Genomic DNA, 23,408 nt, shown 5'->3' on the forward strand with positions numbered 1-23,408 from the left:
GAACATTGGTTCATTTATTATGATGGTTAGAAAGAGAGTGGTTAAGAGAGTTTCCGAAGTATAGTGTTATTTGGTCAGATCTCTGCTGGTGTTTTTTAGGTTTGAAATGATGAAACACAGTGATAATTCATGGCTTTAGATGAAGGAACTGTTGATAGGAACTGTTGATTAGGAACTGTTGATAATAGCTTCTGACAGCCTAACCTGTGAAAGTAAGCTTCTTAGGAATATTTGCCAGAAACAAGTAGATTGTATTTTTATGCATTACTAATGAGAAAAATTTAGAATGGGAATGTAATTTTTCTTTGCTCCCTAGGGGTGTTGGCCCATTCTGACTTGTATGCCCAGGAGAGATCTTGCCATCAAAAGCATAACTTTTTTCTGAAGTTTTAACTGAAGAACAATCAATTTATGAAGATACAGATTTGCTATTTTTCCAATCAGATGAAAAAGTTGTGGTAAATATAATTTTAATTAGATCTGCAAGGAGGGATAACGTACCAACAATGTTGCTTTGCTATAGAAAAGGAAAAATAATACGTACAAAGAAGAATTTGAGTTTGCTCCAGGATATGAAAGAAGATTAGGGTCTTTCCTTTAGTTATGTTTGTTATTAAAGCAACACTTTTGTACACATAGGCGAGGGCCCCAGAACATCTGGCTCTCAGCTGACATTTTAAACTCCTGTGAGTTCTTGAGAGAGAAGGCCAGCAGAGGGGGAATAGAATGGAGAAATGAAAGGTAAAGTTTCTGGCACTGTCTAAACTCCTCCAAGGCATTTTAGTTGTTGTACTAATTAACAGTGAGGTGTCATTGGTTATTTAGTGCCCCCCCACCCCTCAAATTCAGATTGGTATGTGATGTGTGACTGCTGTCGAATACTGTTATGCAAACATCATGCTTTCTCTGTTCTCTTGAAATAAAACTGGGTAGTATAAAAACATTTTTTTTCAAAAAAGTATAGCTGCTTTAAATAATATTTAAGCAAATAGGAAGTGCTGAGGTTTATATTTAAAATGATACTTGACTTATGTATCTAGAATTATAAAATAATTTTTTCCACTTGGAACACCTTGTTATCAAAGTTTGACCCATATTTATGTTCTCCCTCACTAATTGTAACTCATGTTAACTCCTATTGCTTTCCTTTGTGATGAGGATTATAGTTTATTTGTTTCAGATAAAGTAAACAAGATCTGTGTACATAAAAGATGTGAATACAGTTGTAGTTAGATTTTGGATATCCAAGTCACGTATGAGTACAACAGTAAGAAAAATAAATAAGATAGTAAGCTTAGTTACTTTTCATTCAGACCAGTGTTTAAAATAATACTATTTATATTTTAAAAGCTTGGTTATACTTAATTTTAAAATCTAGCTATCTTTAACTGTTTACATTAAAAGGCTGTATTACTCAATTTGCTCATTTGATTTTATATTGCGCATATTTTTCCATCCTTCACTGGAGCTCTTTTTTGTTACTTAAAATTGTTTTATGTTCCTGTGTTTTAAAGGCATTGTTTCTAAGCCTTATTTATGATTAAAATAGCCCTTTACATATAATTTTCATAACCAAATTTTTAGTATAGTATAAACTAAATTTTCTGGTATCAAATGTATGAATTCACTTTACATTTTGGCTAACAGATAATCACCAAAGAAAATATTTAAAAATTAACTTGCCATTTCATTAAAACACTTTGGTGGAAGATTTGATGTAAGAAATGCATAGAACAAGTACTTTGATAAGTAGCAGTTGTTTTAACATGACTGTTTAACCAGCCTTTTATTTCAGCAGGTGTAATTTAATTTCTTGAAATTAAAATTTTTTTCTTTTCCTTTTTTCTGCCTCTCCTCCCTTTATGACTGGTTAGTTCTTACTAGCCCACAGTCTTTGTAGTTACTACATTAGATTGCACATTTTTTTTTTGTGATCTTTAGGAATTAAAACATACTGCAAAGTAAATTTGTAAAGTACAAAGAAACATGTATATTAGGCATTATTACATTGGAAAGTTAGAATGATGAAATAGGTTTTGTTATCTGGATAACGATAAGAAATGTTAGGCATTGTCAACTTTAGCATTATCCCACTTTAGGCAAAATTGAAAAGTCAAAAATAGCAGTATTATACAGATTATAATTTTACATGTTAATTTAGCTTCCACTTGACATGAACAGTTAGATAATTTGTTTTCCTCACATAAATTAATTGAGAAAAACAATTGTTGAATACCTACTGTATGAAAGCTACTACTATATGTTAGAACAAGTTTGTATTAAAGAATAAGGCATAATCCCCACTCTGTTTAGAGATCTGCTTTGATAAATTATTTAATCTTTTGTGATTTTAATAAACAGTAAACAGTCTTTTATCTGTAACTCAGATTCCCAAATAATTGCAGGGGAAAAGTGCTAGAAAAAAAATGCAGTGCTTTTCAGACTTTGAGAGATTTTATAGGGCCTTGAATGTTTTAGAGCTGTGATTAAAATGCTGCATCATTCTCCTTTAGAAAAACGCTTAAACATGTATGTGTACACACACGCACACGCACACACAGCTATATATAAATAAGGTAATATGAACAATGACATATAACTTGAAAGTGGCCCATTTATTGAGCTTTATGTTCATTTTTCTTTAATTGCCATCTAGTAAGAAAAGATGCCAAGTTAGTATTTTAGATGATGAAATGCAAGGCACGTCTTTTCCCCCAAGAAAATAAAGTTTTTGCTGGTAGTTTTACTCTTATATTCACATCTATTCTGGGATTTATACTAGTGTATTCTTTCTATTTTTAGACTGTTGCCAGGCAGATTTAAAATTTCTCCTTTTATGGTTGCCCAGTTTCTAGCTTTCTGACTGGTTGCATGAACCTGCTTTCTTTAGCCAACCACAGTGACTATGCAAACTGTATTTCAGTTTCTGTTGCTATGAGAGAACTGATAAGATGGCTGCAGGGGGCTCCCTTTGGGGTATGTTCATTATTGTAGAGAAGATTGTCATCATTATGTAGTAATAAACAAAAGTAGATTTCTTTTTCTTTTTTTTAAAGTAGCTTTCTTTCAAAATGATATTTTTTGAGATAGGAAATCAAACTAAACAAATTTTATAAGGCTTGAAAAATGACTCTCATGTCAGATTTGATTAATTTTAATGGTGCTATGTATTGCACTTTTTCAGAGGCAGCAATTTGTGTAAGTGGGTATATATTGTTACTTTTTGTTAGTAAATAAGCATCCCGAGTCCCCGAAGAAAGGTTGTCCTCTGTATGTACACCTGTGTATATGAACCTATCAGCATGTTAGTTTACAATTCTGTCAAAAATATTGTAGATTACTATCTTTGCTTCCTAAAAGGGTAATTTAATTTTTAATTTAAGAATTATTTTAGATATTAGATATATGTATATAGTTCATCATTCTTTTAGCCAGTATTTACTAAGTATATACTATGTGCCAGACATTGTATACTCATTAATATGTTTTATTTTAAAACATATTTTAAAATGTTTTCTAACAAAGCAGTGGGCACTTGAGATGTTTTAATCTTATACTAGATGCATGATGAGATGTGCCAGAGTGATTTGTTAAGAAATACATAAATATAGGTAGTAAAGTCCATTTTGATAATATTTCTAAAAGGGTACATTGAAGTATTGACAAATACAGTAAATGGTGGTAAGATCGTCATTTTGAATAAAGACAGTATTAATAAAATGTGACAAAGCTGATGTAACTTCAGAAAGTTCAGTAAGTATACCTCATTTTAAAACAAATTCATCAGTATTAATTACATATAAGATTTTTTGGTTATAGTGCCAGTTAATAATACAAGCATTGCCTCTGTTTTACTTAAGACTTTCGAGTCCTTTTGGTAATTTTCCATGTGTAGAAGATTTTGTTAATGTACTTACATGGAGTGTTTATCTGCATGATGCTCAGTATTGTTTTCTTTCTTCTTTATGATAAATTTTTTTTTAATCCTTTATGAGTATCTCATGCCCATTATTATCATCCTGTGAGATAAGCATACTAAAGAATTGTTCCATTTAGGACAAAGGAAAAGAATAACAGGCTTATTTAAGGTTAGCACGTAGGAGAATATGGATGTTGTTATTTTATGTACATTGCCTTTCATCACTGTTGTGATTATAGATAAACTTAGAAATGTAAACTCCCTAAAGTATAACTGAACATTCAGTTCTTTTGGTATAGTTGTTTTGTCTATGTTGAAAGTGTGACCCAGTAATAGGGGGCTGTTAGGTAAAACAAAAACAAAAACAAAAAATTAAGTATAGTTCTGCTATATATTTTTTCAAAGGACAGGTTTGAGATGTAATTCATGTACAATTCACCTGTATAAAGTGTGCAGCTCAGTGGTTTTAAAAATATTTATAGAGTTTGTAACCATTACCACAATTAGTTTTAGAACATTTTTATTGTCTCCAAAAGAAGCCTTGTACCCACCCTTTAGCAGCCATTTTTCATTTTCTCTCCAATCCCCCAACCCTAGACAACCAATAATGTGCTTTCTGTCGTTACAGATTTGCCTGTTCTGGACATTTCATGTAAATGGAATCATTCAATAATGTAGCCTTTTGTGACAGGCTTCTTTTACTCAGCATGTTTTCAAGATTCATTCATAGTGTAACATTGATATCAGTACTTCATTTCTTTTTTAATAGCCAAATAATATTCCATTGTATGGATATACCACATTTTATTTATCTATCAGTTAGTAGATATTTGAGTTATTTTGGCTATTATGAATAGTTACTTCTTGGCTATTATGAATAGCATTTCTATGAACATTTGTGTATAGGTTTGTGCATGGACATATGTTTTTATCTCTTTTGGGTGTATAGCTAGGAGTGGAATTGCTAGATCTTATGGAAACTCAATGTTTTAATATGTTGAAGAACTACCAGACTGTTTTGGAAATCAGCTGCTTCATTTTACAGTTCCATCAGCATTGTATGAGGCTTCCAATTTCTCTACATCTTGGCTAACACTTGTGATTTTCTTTCTTTTTGATTATCCATTCTGATATGTGTAACGTGTTATTTCATTGTGACTTTGATTTGCATTTCTCTGATGACTAATGAAATTGCACCTCTTTTCATGTTTATTGTTTATTGGTGTATCTTTGGAGAAATATCAAGTCCTTTGCTTTTTGTTAAATTGGGTTGTTTTTTATTATTGAGTTGTAACTTTTTTTTTGTATGTTCTAGTAGATACAAGTATCTTATCAGGTACATTATTGGCAGACATTTCCTCCCATTGGGTGAGTTGAGTTGTTGGTTCACTTTCTTGATGTGTCCTCTGCAGCATAAAAGTTTTTGCATTTTGATGAAGTCCAGTCCAGTTAATCTGTTTTATTTTCTTTCATTGCTTGTTTTTTTTGGGTCATATATAAGAAACCATTGCTTATTCTAAGATTTTATAGATTTATATCTAAGTTTTCTTTTAAGATTTAAAACTTTTAGCTCTTAAATTTAGATCTGACTCTTGATTTTGGCCTAGGTCATGGTCTCACAGAGAGCGTCGCATTGGGCTCTGCACTGACAATGCGGAACCTGCTTGGAATTCTCTCCCTCCCTTTCTGCCCCTCCCCTGCTCTCTTGTGTGTGCGTGCTCACTCTCTCTCTCTCAAAATAAATAAATACCATTAAAATTTTTTTTTTTTAATTTAGGTCTTTGAGCCATTTGGAGTTAAATTTTTTTATATATGGCATGAGAATAGGGGCTCCAAATTCATTCTTTTGCATGTGGCTATCCAGTTATCCCCATACTATTTGTTGAAAATACTGTTCTTTCCTCAATGAATGGTCTTGGCACCCTTGTCAAAAATCAGTTGACCATAAATGTGAAGATTTATTTCTTGACTTGGAGTTCTATTCCATTGATTTATATGTCTGTCCTTTTTGCTAGTAGTACTACACTGATAGTATTACTGTAGCTTGTACTAAGCTTTGAAAATATCAAGAGTGAGTTTTTCTATGTTGTTTTTCTTTTTCAAGATTGTTTTGGCTATTTTGGGTCCCTTGCATTTCTATATGAATTTTTGGATCACCTTGTCAGTTTCTGCAAAGAAGATGGCTAGGATTTTGATAGGGATTACGATGAATCAGATTAGTTTTGAATGTTGACATTTTAATATTAAGTCTTTGATTCAGGAATATACGTTGTCTTAGTGTTTATTTAAATCTTTAATTTCCTCTACAATGTTTTATAGTTTTTCAGAGAATAAAGTTTTGTACTTCTTTTTGTTAAATTTGTTATTTTTGATGTTATTATAAATTGAATTGTTTTTTAAATTTTACTTTCGAAATGTTCATTGCAACGGTATAGAAATACAATAGATTTTATATATTGATCTTGTGTCTTGAGACCTTCTAAACTCATTTACCAATTCTAATAATTTTTTAGTGGATTCCTTACATTTTTCCGTATATAAGATTGTGTCATTGCAAATAGAGATAGCTTTACTTTGTTCTTTTCAAGTTGGATAAACTTTATTTCATTTTCTTGCTTACTTGCCCAGGCCAGAACCTCTACTTATTGCTGAATAGAAGTGGTAAGAGCAAACATTTTGTCTTGTTCCTGATCTTAGGGCAAAAGCTGTCTTTCACTGTTAAGTAGGTGTTAGTTGTGGGTTTTTCCTAAATTCCCCTTAGAAGGTTGAGGAAATTCCCTTATTGTTTGTAGAGTGAATTCTATCATTTGCTAAGATGGCTTGTAGATAAGTTACTTTTAAAAGATAATTAAATATTTAGTATTCTGCTGATAATACTGTTGTAGCTAATATAAGAACCAGTCTGTAGGTTGGTAAAATTAAGAGTCTACTATCAGATTGCATTTACTGTGTGGTTAGGCTTTAGGAATTATATTAAATGACTTCTTCATTTTCAAAGAGATAGAGAAGAAGATTGTGGCAAACATCATGTATAGCTTACTCTTGAACAATGTTGTGCGAATCCCTAATGTAGTCAAAAATCTGCATGTAACTTTTAACTCTCCCAAAACTTAAGTACTAATAGTCTACTGTTGACTGGAAGCCTTTCTGCTAGCATGCAATTAGCACATTTTGTATGTTATATGTATCATGTACTGTATTCTTACAGTAAAGTAAGCTAGAGAAAAGGAAATATTAGAAAATTATAAGGAAAAGAAAATAAATTTACAGTACTGTACCTTAAAACTTTTTGCCTATGAGTGGACCCATGCAGTTCAAATCTGTGTTATTCAAGGGTCACCTGTAGTTTATTTATTACTTAACATTTTGATACAATAGAGCAGCCCATGGTAGCAAAATTTAAAGGATGAAATGTATAAGAAGGGCATCTGTGCCAATGAAAACAACTTGGTACTGAATTGGGTATCTGGTTGACCTTGCCAAGCTAAAATTCCTACTGTGTAAAGGAATGTGTGATAGCAGCATGGTTATTAATGTATTCATTTAGATCATATGTTAAGGTGAATGTCATATAAGTTGTCAAATAAATGAGAAAAGAATATGACTTGGTGTAGTGTCTGACATATAATTGTCCCTTGATAAGTGTCAGTTTCTTTTTCTCCCTTTAAATTGTTTTGTTAACAAAAAGGGGAATTTATAATATAGAAAAAGTAGTATAAGGCATGCCTAAAAATAATAAATATGAAACTCAAGATTATGCTTATCTTTGTGTTAAGGAGATGGGGGTGGGGAAGGAGGAGCATGCTATCTGGTAGTCATAAAAAGGGCTTTGTTTTCTATTTCTAGTTGTTTTATTTCTTATCTGGACGGTGGGTACACACATGGTCATTATCTCAGAATTTATGTCTTACTGCATGTTCACAGTATTTTATAATGAATACTGAATTATAAACGCAATCAGTATTGCTAGACATTTGTAAAATAATATAAAATTTGAGTTAGAATGGAACTTAGCAAGCATCTGGTCTGATCTTTGTTTTTACAGTTGAGCAACCTGAAATCTAGAGAGTTAGGGTGATTTATCCTACGTTGATTGTTCTGCTAATGTTAGAACGAACATTGAGGAGACCCAGTTTTGTTAGTTTAGAAATCCTGGGTAGGCCAAGCTTTTTATAATTATGCATATATTCTTTAAGTTTATTTATTTATTTTGAGAGACAGAGAGAGAGAGAGTACACACACACACACACAAGCAGGGGAGGGGCAGAGAGGAGAGACAGAATCCCAAGCAGGCTCCATGCCATCAGTGCAGAACCCTATGCAGGGCTCGAACTCATGAGCTGTGAGATCATGACCTGAGCTGATATCAAGAGTCAGATGCTTAACCAATTGCGCCACCAGGCACCTATATAATTATGTATTTTTAAGCTGATAAGAACAGATGCTACACTTGATCTTAGCCAAAAGGCTGAGAAGTGATTATAAACACGTATTTTTAAAGTGTGGTAGATTATATAATATTTCACCATTATTCTTTCTTGTAAGCTTCTTGTAAGAAGATGATATATATCTATGCCTTTTGTCACGTGACATGAAGTATTTCCCAGTGGTTGCTTTTTACTTCTCCACGCCTTTAATGTGTAACTTGGCTTTAACCAATAGACTGTGAGTGAGAGTGATGTGTACTATGTCTAAGAAATAGCTTTAAGACCCTGGTGTATTGTACTGTTCTGTCATCGTAGTCTTTTCCCTTTGCCACAAGACCTAGATTTGGGGTGGGGGTGCCACTCCTTCAGCCTATGACCTAGAAAGATGAAGAATGTTATTAGCCAATAAGATTTTAGGGGTGGAAGTATTGTTGCAGTATTATTTAGTGAAAGGTGGCTGATACAGAAAGTAAGCTTTTCACTCTTTCTTCTTAGGTTTGGTCAATAAGAAAAGTTAGACCTGTTTCCTGACATTTGAAGAATTTACGGTTTTCACCTTCTCATAAATCATCCTGGGTGTTTTACTTCACCCAGGCAAACTATGAAAAATACATTTGGACAACTGGTTTAAATTCCTGAAGAAATTATTACATGGACTTATGTAACTTTACTCATTATCTGCATAGGTGGTAGAATTTGGTGAGTAGGACAAGCTAGTAAATAGGGCCCTGGGGGATAGGATAACTGGCTAATTTCCTAAGGGAGTGTAACTTGATAAGTGTATTTTAAAATTGCATTTGTTAGATCAGGTCAGTCAGTTTTAATTTGCCTATATAACAGAATGATCCCAAAAATACACTTGGAAAAGTGATTTTAGGGTATCTTGCATTTTTTTCATGTAGACTACCCTAGACTTTCTGAAAACATAGCAGTGAATGCAACAAGTTAGTGACCAGTCTGGTTTTGATGTGACCAAAATTTCAAGAACATGATTTGATCCTACTTTTCCCAAAGAATTGTTGGTAAACCAAACTCCCTGTTTCCTTTGTTGTTGATTATTTTTTAAAAATTTAATTTCGGATATTTCATTCTACATTGATAACTCCAGCTAATATCAGTAGGTTGATGACAGGCAGAAGGGATTCTTTGTTGAGGTGTCAAATATTGTGATCACTTGATACTTTACTGAACGAGTATTAGATAATAGATCTCAGCAACTAATATTTTTTTAAAGATAGTAGGATAGCTATTGAATGTGTTTTATGAAATTAAGAGAAGAATGATAGCATAGAACTGAAAAATTGCGAACTATGGGAGATTGTGGATCTTCAAGTAAATATTGCCAGTGCTTTGTGAGTGACTGGGAGAGAGAACCTATAGAAAGCAAGAGAATATGGAAATGTGATGATGTGGGTTTTTAAACAGAAGTAGTGAAAGTAGTTCTACTAAAGTTTTAGAAAAATAATTAACAGAAATGAAAAGATATCATTATTTAAGATAAAAATTTAGGGGTGTCTGGGTGGCTCAGTTGGTTAAGCATCCGACTTTGGCTCAGGTCATGATCTCCCGGTTCATGGGTTTGAGCCCCATGTCGGGCTCTGTGCTGATGGCTCAGAGTCTGGAGCCTGCTTCGGATTCTGTGTCTCCCTCTCTCTCTGCCCCTCCCCCACTCGCATTCTGTCTCTCTGTCTCTCAAAAATAAAATAAAATGCAAAAAACAAAAAAATTTATAAAAAACTAAAAATTTAGAAAGTTCTTTATGCTAAATTTGTACAGATAAGTATTAAAGTGGATGAACCATTGCATTATCAGTTTTACCAGTCTCATTAACGGACAGTAAACAGTAAAGCAGATTTACACATTTATTGTGTAACACACTGAATATTCTTTATGATTTTATTTTCAGGACTGTTGTGGAATTCTCAACTAAATTTGGGAGTGTGAAATAAAATCATGCACTTCTCAGTTGAGAGTGGGTTCTCAGGGAATCAAGTGGCAGAATTGTGTTTCTAAAGAGGCTAGGAATCATGAGCATAAAGTGATTATGTAAGAATAAGCCATTATTAGTCCTGTTGGCCAATATTTATTTAGTCCATTTAATGAAAACTCAAATTTGAATAAAATTGTTCCCAGCATCTCAGTATTCAGATTAATGTTATAGTAACATCAGTTAACAGCATGAATGCACTTGGAGTGTTACGTCAAAGATAGAAATGTCAAGTCTGCTTAAATGGCTTTGCTTCACATTTTACAAGTTACTGCTAAGTTTTATTTTAAGTACACTTCATCAGGTATCCATAACTTTGAATTAGGATAGTGTTTGTGTATGTATGCATATGTTTTGATTTAACAATCCAGGTATTCCTATTGTTTTGTTAACTGTTCTTGGAAAGCAGTAGTACAGGCCCTTGTTTCTTCATCAGAAAAACCCTACAGGAGACCTCTTATTCAAACAATAAATCTGGGAGTATATTATGAGTATATTTCAGTTTCATCGAATATGTTTCACTATAATCGTTCACCTTTATTTTCACAGCCTTTGGATTCTTGGTAGAGTACTTGCCCTCATCTGCTTCCCTTGTTGCTGGGCAAGGTTTGTGATACTGATGTCTGATTGGTTTTAGACAACTATGGCTTTGAGCCAATCAGGCAGTGAATTTCGGTTCTCTCACACAAGGAAGCACTGAAGCAGCTGCTGATTTATTTTTTTCTATGGGGAGATTATATAAACTAAGAGTATGGCTGCAGCAAGCTCCCTCTTGGGTATGTTTGAAAAATTACAAGGTTCATCTGGAACTGAAGGAGAAAAAAAAATGAGGTTTATTTTTAAAACTTGTTTACTAAGAAAATCTGATAAGTGGTTAATTTGAGAAAAAATATATTCAGATGACAGATTACCTATTTTTATTTTATAATTTTATGTTTAAAGGACTGCAGAATGATATAGTATACGAAAAATTCCCCTTCAATTTACATGAATATTTACTGTTGTAATCCACACATTTGCTTTATTGCTTCAAAAGGGGAGAGCTCAAAAAAAAAAAAAAAAAAGGGGAGAGCTCATAACATGCTGTGAAAGGCAGTTAAGGAGAAAAAGATGTAGTAATTGTACTTACAACACTTAATATAGGTTGTCAGGAGTCAGACATTTTAATTTCATTAGGTGAATCAAACTGAGTCAGTTCAGTGCAGTAGACAACAAAGCACTTGATGATGCTATCTGTAGTAAATCTTTGGGTCCAAAATACTATTAATTTTTGGAGTCAGATCTATAACAATAGTGATAGGTAGGTATGAAAATAATCTTGTCATTTGGATTTAAGGTTCTGCTGAATTTTTAGTTATAAATGCTTTATAAATATTAAGGATTGTGGATTGTTTTAAGAAAGAAATTTACATTTGAATTTTACAGATTCTTTCTTATGGGGAGAGAAGTATATTCTTGTTATGTATGGTCCATGTTTGACTCATTCTCCAGTTAGGAAATTGATTTATATTTCTGGAAACATTCAGGGGTATTTAAAGAAAGATAAATTAAAATAGCATGAAAGGTGTATATTTTTATTTATTTATGTTATATATTTAATATGTATTGTATAGATTTAGATTTTATATGCATTTATGTTCTAGATTACTTATATTAGATAAAGAACCTCACTAACATATTTCGGATCCAGGTTTTAACTATGTTTCCCTGACCTTATTGTCTGTCTCCTGTTGCTGGGCAGGAATCAGAATGCTGGCTACTGATTGGCTGAGTTTGTGAGCAGCTCTTGAACAGCCACTTAAATTCTTGAGCTTTTTGAGCAGGCAGATTGTAGGCTAAGACATTACAGCTTTTGGTAATACTTCCCTTTGTTGTTTCATAGCTATGATCTCTTTGCTAGAAAAAAGGGTAAAAGTTGTAGGTGGGGGGGGGGGCGAAGCAGAGAAGAGAATAACGTTTTCACTTAAAAAAATAAGAGGCTTATTGGCCTTTCCTTAAAAATAATTTACCCAAAATTTGAAAAAAATTCCAAGCTATAGATACTTATTTGCAGGTAACATACCCTCTTGGTTATTTAATTATAAATTCCTCTGGTAAAGGTGAAGCCCTTTTTAATGCATTAGAAAAAGATTTTATTAATGACGGTATTTTCTTGTCTGAATATAAAGAATAGAGACCTAAAAACAGTTTTTGACTCTCTTCTTCATGAAAAAAGTATTTTCTAGAGAAAGTTCATGTTTTACACATTTACTTCTAGATATGGCAGGCATTTTCTACTGTAAAATATAAATGATTTTTCCTGTGGAAATGAATTACAGGCATATGAAAGCTTCATGATTCTAGTGTTGCAATCTAAAAAAAGTAGTTTTTCTTTTGTAGAATAGTTTTGTGAATGGCATTTCAATTCCAGATGACGGTATTTAAACTGATCCTTAGAAATGTATTCTTCCGGTAGTACAGCCATGGAGACTTGTTTGCAGGTAACACACTGTTTTCAAATGTGTATCTTTCTTAAATATACTTTGCTTATGCAAAATACGTTTTTAAAAAGTTATTGCTGATTGGTTTACACAGATATGGTTGAACTAGTTTGAACTGGTTCATGCTGCTTCCTTATGCTTTGTCTATTTTTCGTTATACTTAGAACCCATAAAATATCTGGTAAATGGCTGTAGTGTGCTCCCTTGTGGGTATAGATGGTAGTTATTTTGTAATTCTTTGTACAGTACTATATTATTACTGAATTGAATGACAACTTAATTGGTAAAAAGCCAGCTTGCGTGGAGTGTACTTATTTTTATTAAATGTTATTTGGTGGTGGCAATTTAAATGTAATGTTTGCATGTTGGATTTCTCACCTATATACAAAATAACAGAAGTATTTGAGAAATTTGTCTCAGATTCTCTAGTTTATGCCTAAAAACACTGTGTATATACATAGACAATTACTAAGTTCTTAATGCATGGAATCTCATTTAATCATGACTACAACCTCTGTGGCAGGTACTGATAATGATACGCCCTTTTTAAGATTGCTGAAACCAATGTTAGGAAACTTGCCCTGTGTCACATAGTAAACACATGGGAGAGCTGGAATTCAAATCCGTGTTTTCTGTCTGCAGAATTCATGTTCTTAGTGGGGTTACTGAAAATTATGAAAATACACACTTTTTTAGAGGAATGCTTGCTTTTAATGCAACTCACAATAACTGTCAGGTATCCATGTAACAGCTGACAAATGTGGATATTATGAGGTCAGAGTCCAAAAGAATTGCAGCTCAGGTCTAAAAATATGTAAAAAGTAACCATACTCCTTAGGTTATAAATTTAATTATTTTCTGTCTTTGAAGTCAGCAAGAAAAAGTGATTACAAAATTTGCATTGTATCTTCTTTGCAGAAAAATTTCCAGTTAGTATGAGTTCGGAATGTATAGTGGGTGGGGAAAAAACTTGAAGTTTTAATGTTAGACTGTAATGAATAACCCTTAAAATAGTGCCTATGATAATTTTGCAGTAAATCTTCTGTTCAATTGAAAGGTAATTTTTCTGAATAGTTTTACTGAGTTCCATAATTAAAAGTCTAGGAAGACTAGGAAATACATTATAAGTAATTGGCTTAAAGTGAACAAATGAATGCAGAACGTACCACAATCTAGAAGTACTGTAATAAAAGTGGTAGGTTTTCAAGCTGTATTGACCTCTGGCAGATAGGCTAGGCCATTGTTTTATGCCTTTTAGCCAGAAGAACTATAGAACACCAGAATCAGACCTGTAATTGAACAAGTTGGATTTATTACTTGTTGCAGTGAGGGAGAATGCTTATCCTTGGGGAAACTGTGAGGCACATCAGTAAGGGATATTAGAAAAAACCCTAGTATAGGATTTGGGTTTAGTGTAGTAGAGATTGGGTTATTTGGGGGCGAGTTTGAGGAAATAGAGCCTTACTCTGGATTGGGTGCTGTCAAAAAGTGGAGGCAATTTAGGGCGCCTGAGTGGCTCAATCAGTTAAGCGTCTGACTTCAGCTCAGGTCATGATCTTGCAGTCTGAGGGTTCAAGCCCCGCTCCTGGCTGTGTGCTGACAGCTCAGAGCCTGGAGCCTGCTTTGGATTCTGTGTCTCCCACTCTCTGACCCTCCCCTGCTCATGCTCTCTGTCTCTCCCTCTCTCTCAAAAATAAATAAACATTAAAAAAAAGTTAAAAAAAAAAGTGGGGGCAATTCTATGCTTGGTTATCTCAATAAATCTCTGTAGGGAGGACAGACTACAGTTAGGATAAAGATGTAATTAAAAAAAAATTAGGCATCATTCATTTAGAGGGAGAGGTTTGATATTTCATGGGTTGCGCAGTGTTGATAAAAAAAAAAAATTAGGCATCACTCTCAGAGAGGGAGAGGTTTGATATTTCATGGGTTGCACAGTGACCTTGTCTAATTTGGGTGATTTTATGTCCAGAAGGAGAACAACATGGCTTAGCTGTAAGCATCAAGTCAATTTATAATAATGAGATCTAGTTGTAAGTGTCAGATAAGTTCCCAGATGTCAGAGGCTGCTTTTTTCTCCCTCTCCAGCTAAAGCAAGTGTATCTTACCATCATTCCTACAGGTAATGGTGATGATAAATGAATATACAATATGAAAGCAATATTCTTGCTTCCTGTATATCTTAGTCCTTAAAAGACTTCTGTTTTATTCCGTTAGAAACTGGTTACATTGTTTTCTCCAGGACCGAGTCCTTGCACTCTTTCTTGCTTGCCTTACTGCACTGGTTAGATGTTAACATACAAATGGTATTAGAGAACATCCTTGTTTTGGTTCTGATCTTATTTCACCGTTACGTATGATATCTGTAGGGTTTTTTTTTTTTTTTGTAGATAACTTTTATTATATTTGTTTTCTTCTAAGTTTTTTGAGAATTTTAATTTTTTTTATTTAAAAAAAATTTTTTTTAACATTTTTTTATTTTTGAGACAGAGAGAGACAGATCATGAATGGGGGAGGGGCAGAGAGAGAGGGAGACACAGAATCGGAAGCAGGCTCCAGGCTCTGAGCTATCAGCCCAGAGCCTGACGCGGGGCTCGAACTCACGGACCGCGAGATCATGACCTGAGCTGAAGTCGGACGTTCAACCAACTGAGCCACTGAGAATTTTAATTTTGAGTCAGTGTTGAATTTTCTCAAATGAATGGTCTGTGTCTGTTGATGATCTGGTGTTTATTTTCACTCTCTATTCTGTTTTTGCAGTGAATCACATTCCTTGAAGTTTCTTTTTTCCCCCTTTTGTTAAATAGGGAATTTATAGTCTCATAGTTCTGAGGCTAGAAGTCTGAAATCAAGGTGATCCAGGGCCTTGCAGGAACTAGGAATTAAAGAAGGATCTATTCCAGACCTTTCTCCTACCTGTGATTTGTGACAGCTTAACTCCAATTTTTACATGGCTCTCTGTGTGTGTATCTGTATCGAAAATTTCCCCTTTTTAAAAGGATACCAATCATTAGGGCCCACCTAATGACCTTATCTTAACTTGATTACCTCTGCAAAAAGTATCTAAATAAGGTCACATTCTGAGGTATTGGGGCTTAGGGTTCTAATTTTTTATCAAATGGACACCTTGGTTGGGCCTGAATAAAGCCATAATGCTTCATGACTCATAATCTACATTGCTTGATGTTTTTTTTAGTATGAGACCAACTTCGTATTTTTTTAAGGCGTTTCACATAATCATATTACTTTTTAAAGAAACTTCTAGCTACTTTTAGAGAAACTCACATGTGAAAGAATAAGTCACAGTGGAAATTAGAGAATATTTTAACAGAGCAACAATGAAAATATGACACATCAAAATATGAGATGCAGCTAAAGCAACGTTAAAAGGGAAATTTATAGCTTTATGTGTATTACAAAAGAGGAAAGATAGAAAATTAACAATTAATGTTTAACATGATGTGGAACTGCCAGACTGTTTTCCAAAGCAGCTATACCATTTTATAATCCCACCAGCATTGTGTGAGGGTTTCAGTTTGTTTGCTTCTTACCTATACTTGTTATTCTCTTTGATCATAGCCATCCTGCTATGTGTGAAGTGTTATGTCATTGAAGTTTGATTTACATTTCTCTGATGACTAATAACATTGAGCATCTTTTCATTTTTAGTGCTTATCGGCAGTTCGTCTATTGGCAATTTGTAGGTCTTTAATTAATTAATTAATTAATTTTTTAATTTTTAATGTTTATTTAGTTTATTTTTTGAGAGACAGAGAGTGAGTGGGGGTGGGGCAGAGAGAGAGAGGGAGACGCAGAATCTGAAGCAGGCTCCAGGCTCCGAGCTGTCAGCACAGAGCCCGATGCGGGGCTCGAACCCACGGACCGCGAGATCATGACCTGAGGCGCATTCTGACGCTTAACCCACCAAGCTACCCAGGCGCCTCATCAATTTATATGTCTTTTAGAGAAATGTTTATTCAGTTCCTTTGTCCATTTTTAAGTTGGGTTACTTTTGTTGTTATTCAGTTGTAATAGTATTTAGTATTTTTTAGATGCAAGTCTCTTAGATACATGTTTGCAAATATATGATTTATAAATATTTCCTATTGTGTGAGTTGTCTTAGCAAATTTTTGATGATAATCTCTTGTAAATATGTTTATAGTACTGTTAATCTAGATATGCCTGGTTGCAAATGTAATCTTTCCTCCTGTGTTCCTTAGTTCTCTTCTCTTTTTCCTTATCTTTGTACCTCTTTCCCATTCCTCTGCTTTCATTCTCTTATACTTTTCTTTTTCCATCTACTTTTTTACTGAATTTACTTTTTTTTATGCTAATGTATCTCCTCCAGACTCTGAATCCATTAGCTTACTAAGAATTAAAACTAGAAACTAGTCACTTTTTTCTTTTACTTTTTTTTTTTTTTTTTAATGGTATGAATGGTCGTTATTGTTTGCAATGGAAAGTGCAAGAGGTGGGAACATGACAGTTCCAGCTCCAGGGGTGGCTCCAAAGACCTACTCTTTTGCTGTCCCCCCAAAAAAGCAAGTCATTTTTTTTCCTAATGCTTCTTAATAATTGATCTTCTATGGACTGTACCTGTCATCAGTTTTATATTACATAAATCCAATTAATACGAAAATTAACACAGCAGGGATTATTATGCTTTGTATATCATTATTTCAAAATTACATGAAAGTGTGCTTGCTTATAAGATCAATTTGCAATTTGTCTTATGATTAGGTGGCTTAGGTTTTCATTATTAAACTCTCTTTCTTTCTCTTTTTAAAGATTCAAAATGGATAGTATAGAAGAACCTCAGAAAAAAGTCTTCAAGGCTCGAAAAACAATGAGAGTGAGTGATCGTCAGCAGCTTGAAGCAGTGTACAAGGTCAAAGAGGAACTGTTGAAAGCTGATGTCAAGCTATTAAATGGCAACCATGAAAATGGAGATTTGGACCCAACTTCACCTTTGGAAAATATGGATTATATTATTGACAAGGAGGAGGTGAATGGCATTGAAGAGCTTTGTTTTGACCCTGAAAAAAGCAAATCAGAATGGAAAGAAACCTCCTGTACCTTAAATGTTAATGTAAAAAATAAGCAGGATGATGACTTAAAGCATGAACCTTTGTCTCCTAATAATATAGCTCCTGAACTAGTCTGTAAACTGACTGCTGAACCATCTTCTGATGAGCCAGCCTCTGGTGATCTGGCTATGGGAGATCCAGCTGCTGGAGATTCAGCCCCTGAAGATCTGGCCTCTGAAGTACTAACCTCTGGTGATCCTGCCTCTGATGATGATCCCACTTCTGGTGAACCCACCTCTGGTGATCTCACCTCTGGCAATCCCACCTCTGGTGGAATAGTCTCTGGTGAAACAGTCTCCAGTGAACCATTCTCTGGTGACTTGGTCTCTGGTGAATCAGTCCCTGGTGAATCAGTCTCTGCTGAGCCAGTGTCTAGTGATCCGGCCTCTGATGATTCAGCCTCTGGTAATCTGTCCTCCGAAGCCCTGGCCTCTGGTGATCCAGCCTCTAGTGATCCGGCTTCTGGTGATCCAGCCTCTGGTGATCCAGCTTCTGGTGATCTGCCCTCTGACGAACCCACTTCTGATGAACTGACTTCTGAATCAGCCTTTGATCCTACCTTTGAACCAAGTTCTGTACCAGTTTGTGAATCTGTTCCTGAAACTGACATTACAGAGCCTAGTAGCAATAAAGGTGGTGATTTTCTTGAGAAAAATAGTGATGATGAAAAGTTAGACCAAATTTTCTCATTTGGCGAGAAAAATAAGGCTGATAGTAATGTTGATGGTGATGAAGAAACTCTAGAAACAGATGATACAGTTATTTGTTCAGATCTACCTCCTGAAAATGAAAAGAAGGTAAAGGAAGATACTGTCACAGAACCTGCTCTTGGAGAGGAGGCTATATCTAGCAGTATGGAAATTGACCAAAGTGAAAAGAATGAAAATGAAAATTCTGCAGACCTTTCAGAAACCATTAGTGAAAATGTTACAAAAGATGAGAAAAATGAGATTATCTTGGAAAACACAGATTCTATGGAGACAGATGAAATCATTCCTATTTTGGAAAAGCTTGCACCTGCCGAGGATGAACTTACTTGCTTTTCTAAAACTTCTCTTCTTCCAATTGATGAGACAAACCCAGATTTGGAAGAGAAGATGGAAGGTTCTTTTGGTTCACCATCCAAACAAGAAAGTAGTGAGAGTTTGCCAAAAGAAGCCTTTTTGGTCCTTTCTGATGAGGAGGATATTTCTGGTGAAAAAGAGGAGTCTGAAGTTGTACCACAAAATGAAACATGCTCTCCAGGTTAGCATATTACTTAAGTTTTATAAAGATTTTGATTAGGTTTGATAAACTGCTTAATAAAGCAGTTTTACAAAGTTAAAATTTTTTTTTAGTTGCTGAGAAAGTTGAGAACGATGGTGACTGGAATGATCTCTTAACTTCATAGATTCTTAACAGAATTTAGATTTACAAAGTATCTACTCTGAGAGCAATATTATGTGAAGTGACAAGAAGGGAGGTAAAATAATGGGAAAATATGGCTCTTGCCCTTAAGGGGCCTATTGTCTAGGAATAAAGAGATGAGATGGACCAATATAATACTGTGAGATAACAGTTTTAAGTCAGTACATAATTGATCAAAGTCCTAACAATTGGTTTTCCTATCACTTAGCAACCAAGTAACTTAGAGTGGATTAATTTGTTTGCTTCGAGTATAACAAATCACCTTTTACAATTGATTTTCCCATTTTTAGTATTCTTTGTCTGAAAAACAACACCACCATTGCTAAAATCCAGAAACTTGAAGCCTGATAATCTATTTGATAAAGGCTTCATCTGTTTGCTTTCTGAGCCCTCTTGATTCTACCAACTTACTCTCTTCCTCTGCATCTTCTGAATGATCTCTCTGTAACTTAAGTCTTTTATTTGATTTTGTTCTTCTCTTTCATTAGGTCCCTGTTACTTTTAGGTTAATTCCAAACCCTTTATATGAAAGTATATAAGCTCCATAATTTGTTCAAAAGCCTATCTTTCCATCTTTTTTATTATTCCTAGAGAAAAAGGAAAGAGTGAGAAAAATCCTATTTTTGCTTTCATGGTCAAACTCAAATATCACTTCCGTTTGAAACTTCTCAGTTCTTTTCAGAGTGGCATGAATACCTTTATGTCCTTCTCTTTGCCTTAGAACTCTGTGAGAGGAGTGACCTTGTAGCATTAAACACAGCATTTGGTTTCTAGTTTGTTCAAAAGAAGAAAAAGAGGCCTAGGAGACTCAGGGGATGTTTTTTTCCCCAATAGATCATACCAATTTTTGGAGGTAGAGATTTTTTTGTTATTAAAAGATGACTTCATTTCCAAAGAGTATTTATTCATTTATTAAAGCTGTCTAGAGAGACAGGCCAAGCTCTTCTTGGTTCTGGGGATTTAAAGATAAAATTTAGTACTTGCCTTTAGGATGCAGACAAGAATTCAATCACAGGACATTAAATAAAGGCTGTGAATACAGTTAATAACGTTAAATTGGTATTCTGGGAGTTTATAGAAGGGTAACTTTATAAAAACATAAATGTATTCAGGAAAGCACTTTCCTTTCATTGTCTGCATAATATAGGGTTTTAGTGAAGATAATCCCTCTTAATTGCATGTCCATCCTACTTGCTCAGGCCAAAAATCTTGGAGCCATTCTTGTTTTTCTCTGTATTCCATATCCCATCAGTCCATCAGGAAATCCTATTGCCTCTACCTTCAGAATAGATGTAGAATCCAGTCTCTTATCATCCACTACTGTCCCCCTTGCTCTGAGCCACCGTCATCAGGTCAAAATAATGCTCGGGTCAGTGCTCAGTGAATATTTGTGGAGTGAATGAATAATTGGTAATATAAGAGAAGTGTATTATGGAAGACCTTGGTTAGAATGCTAACACATTCTAACAGTACTGCGGAGCCATCGAATGATTTCAAGCAGAGGAGAATGATATGATGAGGTTTACATTTTGGAAAGATAAGTAACCATGTTTAGGGTGACCTTAACTCATTCATTCAGTAAGAACTGTTTATAGAGAGAGTGGTATTAGGGCAAGTCCTTAAACCACCTTTTGGTAGACTATATAAGAAAGTCATAGCAAATTGCATATTATTATTTCATGAGTTTATACATTTTACCTTTATGTCACGACTTGATATTGGGAACCATCCTTCCCACTCAATGCTGTTAAATGCCAGGACATGACTATTAAGCCATCCATGTGGTTATTTACTTTTAGACTTTTATCTGATTTTATGCTATTAGCGAGTAAGTGTAGTGATAGATTTAATTTCTTAGCTGATAAGTAAACTTTTATTTCCTGTCTTCCCTTCCCCAATCCCCCAAGGAAATTTTGTGTATAGTATGTTGAAGTATATTTTCTTCATTGGTCTTAAAACTGTGCTCTGTTCTCTTTACATGGTAGTGGAATCTGTTACGGTAGTTACAGTAGTCCCCTTTTATCAATGGTTTCATTTTGCATGGTTTCAGTTTTTGCGGTTTTAGTTACCCACAGTCAACCATGGTCTGGCAGCAGATGATTCTTCTTCTGACTTACTGTCTTTAGTATTGACTTTCTGGGTCAGGGGTAGTCCAAATCTAGATGGTAATGCCTATGTCATTCACCTCACTTCATCTCATCACATAGGTATTTTATCATTTCACATCATCACAAGAACTGTGTGCAGAACAATAAGATATTTCAAGAGAGACCATATTTATATAATTTATTACTATTATATATAATATATAGCATACTATATATTATATATATAAAATTATATATATATATATTTCACCTCACTTCCTCTCATCACATGGGTATTTTATCATTTCACATCATCACAAGAACTGTGTGCAGAACAATAAGATATTTCAAGAGAGACCATATTTATATAATTTATTACTATTATATATAATATATAGCATACTATATATTATATATATAAAATTATATATATATATTTCACCTCACTTCCTCTCATCACATGGGTATTTTATCATTTCACATCATCACAAGAACTGTGTACACAACAATAGGATATTTTGAGAGAGACCATTATATATATATATATATATATATATATACATATATATATATAGTTATATACAATATATAATTATATACGTTATATATATAATAGTGTATGCTATTATAATTATTTTTAGTTATTGTTGTTAATCTCCTGTACCTGATTTATAAATTAAATTTTATCATAGGTGGGTATGTATAGGAAAAAAATGTATAGGGTTCAGTTCTATCCATGGTTTCAGACCCTCACTGGGGGTCTTGGAACATAGCCCCTGCAAATGAGGAGGGACTGTAGCACATGTCATTTTTGTTGCTTTGTACCTTCTGAGGTATTACTTTCATTTTTCAATTCTTGACTAATTTTTAATGTTTTCAGAACAGAGTTATAAATTGAAGTACTGAACTCTGGCTCTTCCCTCTAGCTACTAATGTTTATTTGCTGTACTAACAGGAAAATATAAACCTCTGTCATTTCAGGCACTTTAGCAAATCTGCTTAAATATAGCAGTTATGATGGCTATGAGCAGCAACAAAAAATAATGAAAGATACCAGAAAGCAAATAGAAAACCATTTTAATTTTACAATAGTAAAAGAAAGACCTAAAAAGTATTGCAGATACACTGAGCAGGCCTGAAGACACTGTCATATTGTTGCATAGTACTGTATGATAACTGATGTTTACCAGATGACTAAAATCATAATCTGTTTATTAAGAAGGCTAGGAAAATAAAAATTTCTCTCTGGAAAAGTTCAGGCAGCAGTAGAGGAGGTACACATAATAGTTTGTCTTCCATTCACTCTTACGTTATGGACTCTTTTTTCTCTAGCTCCTGTTCCATCTTTTTCCTCTCTTTCAGAGCCGTTCTTCAAGTTACAGTAATAGGCTAACACTATATTTTCCTTTTCCTAATTACTCTTCAGTTGAATTTTGATTTTCATCTTCCAGCATCCCTTCCTAATTGTTATTAGCGAAGTGACATTGATGAACAGGCAATTTATAGAAAAGGAAATACAAATAGCCAATAAACATAAAGATTCTCAACTTCACAAAGCATATCAGCAAAATGTGGCATTATTGATAAAAGTGAAATTTGTTTTTTGAGTGGTATCATAATTTGGAAAATAAAGACTCTATAAACTTTCATCTCAAGCAGTCCAGCTACTCTGTGTCTCTGGAAACTGGGTACTAAGAAATTCAAGAATCACCACCCTCAGTATTAAAATCAGGAGGATTTGGAAAACTATATATAGAAAAATAATGCTTTGTAATGAGTTTGTGATCTATAAGGGAGCAAAACAAATTTTCATTTCATTGAAACTGGAGTTGAAGGATAGGATCTTAAGATATTTCCAATGAGCATAGTAAATGGAGAGTTAATTTTCTAATGCTTTTTATTTTTTTTAATTTATTTTAAAGTTTATAAATTGGTTTAGTAGGGGCACCTGGCTGGCTCAGTGGGTAGAGCCATGTGATTTTTGATCTCAGGGTCATGAGTTCAAGCCCCATG

At 34.0% G+C, this 23,408-nt stretch overlaps 1 protein-coding gene and 1 pseudogene across 5 annotated transcripts in view; one reads left to right on the forward strand and one right to left on the reverse strand.

Annotated features, from left to right (window-relative positions):
• Positions 1-23,408, forward strand: part of ATF7IP (activating transcription factor 7 interacting protein) — a 120,729-nt gene that overhangs the window by 34,804 nt on the left and 62,517 nt on the right. For 4 of the 5 annotated variants that reach the window (XM_060658310.3, XM_060658309.2, XM_060658308.2 and 1 more), the window contains exon 2: positions 17,603-19,146. In XM_060658310.3, coding sequence (XP_060514293.1) covers positions 17,610-19,146 — 1,537 coding nt within the window. In that variant the 5' untranslated portion in view covers positions 17,603-17,609. Of the gene's footprint in view, positions 1-12,652; positions 12,814-17,602; positions 19,147-23,408 lie in introns of those variants that run through there. The other variant, XM_078450076.2, reaches the window with a different exon arrangement.
• LOC132660524 (U2 spliceosomal RNA) lies at positions 8,190-8,399 on the reverse strand (annotated as a pseudogene).

This window comes from Panthera onca, chromosome B4 (assembly GCF_046562875.1).
Source record: "Panthera onca isolate mPanOnc1 chromosome B4, mPanOnc1 haplotype 2, whole genome shotgun sequence".
NCBI lineage: Eukaryota > Metazoa > Chordata > Mammalia > Carnivora > Felidae > Panthera > Panthera onca.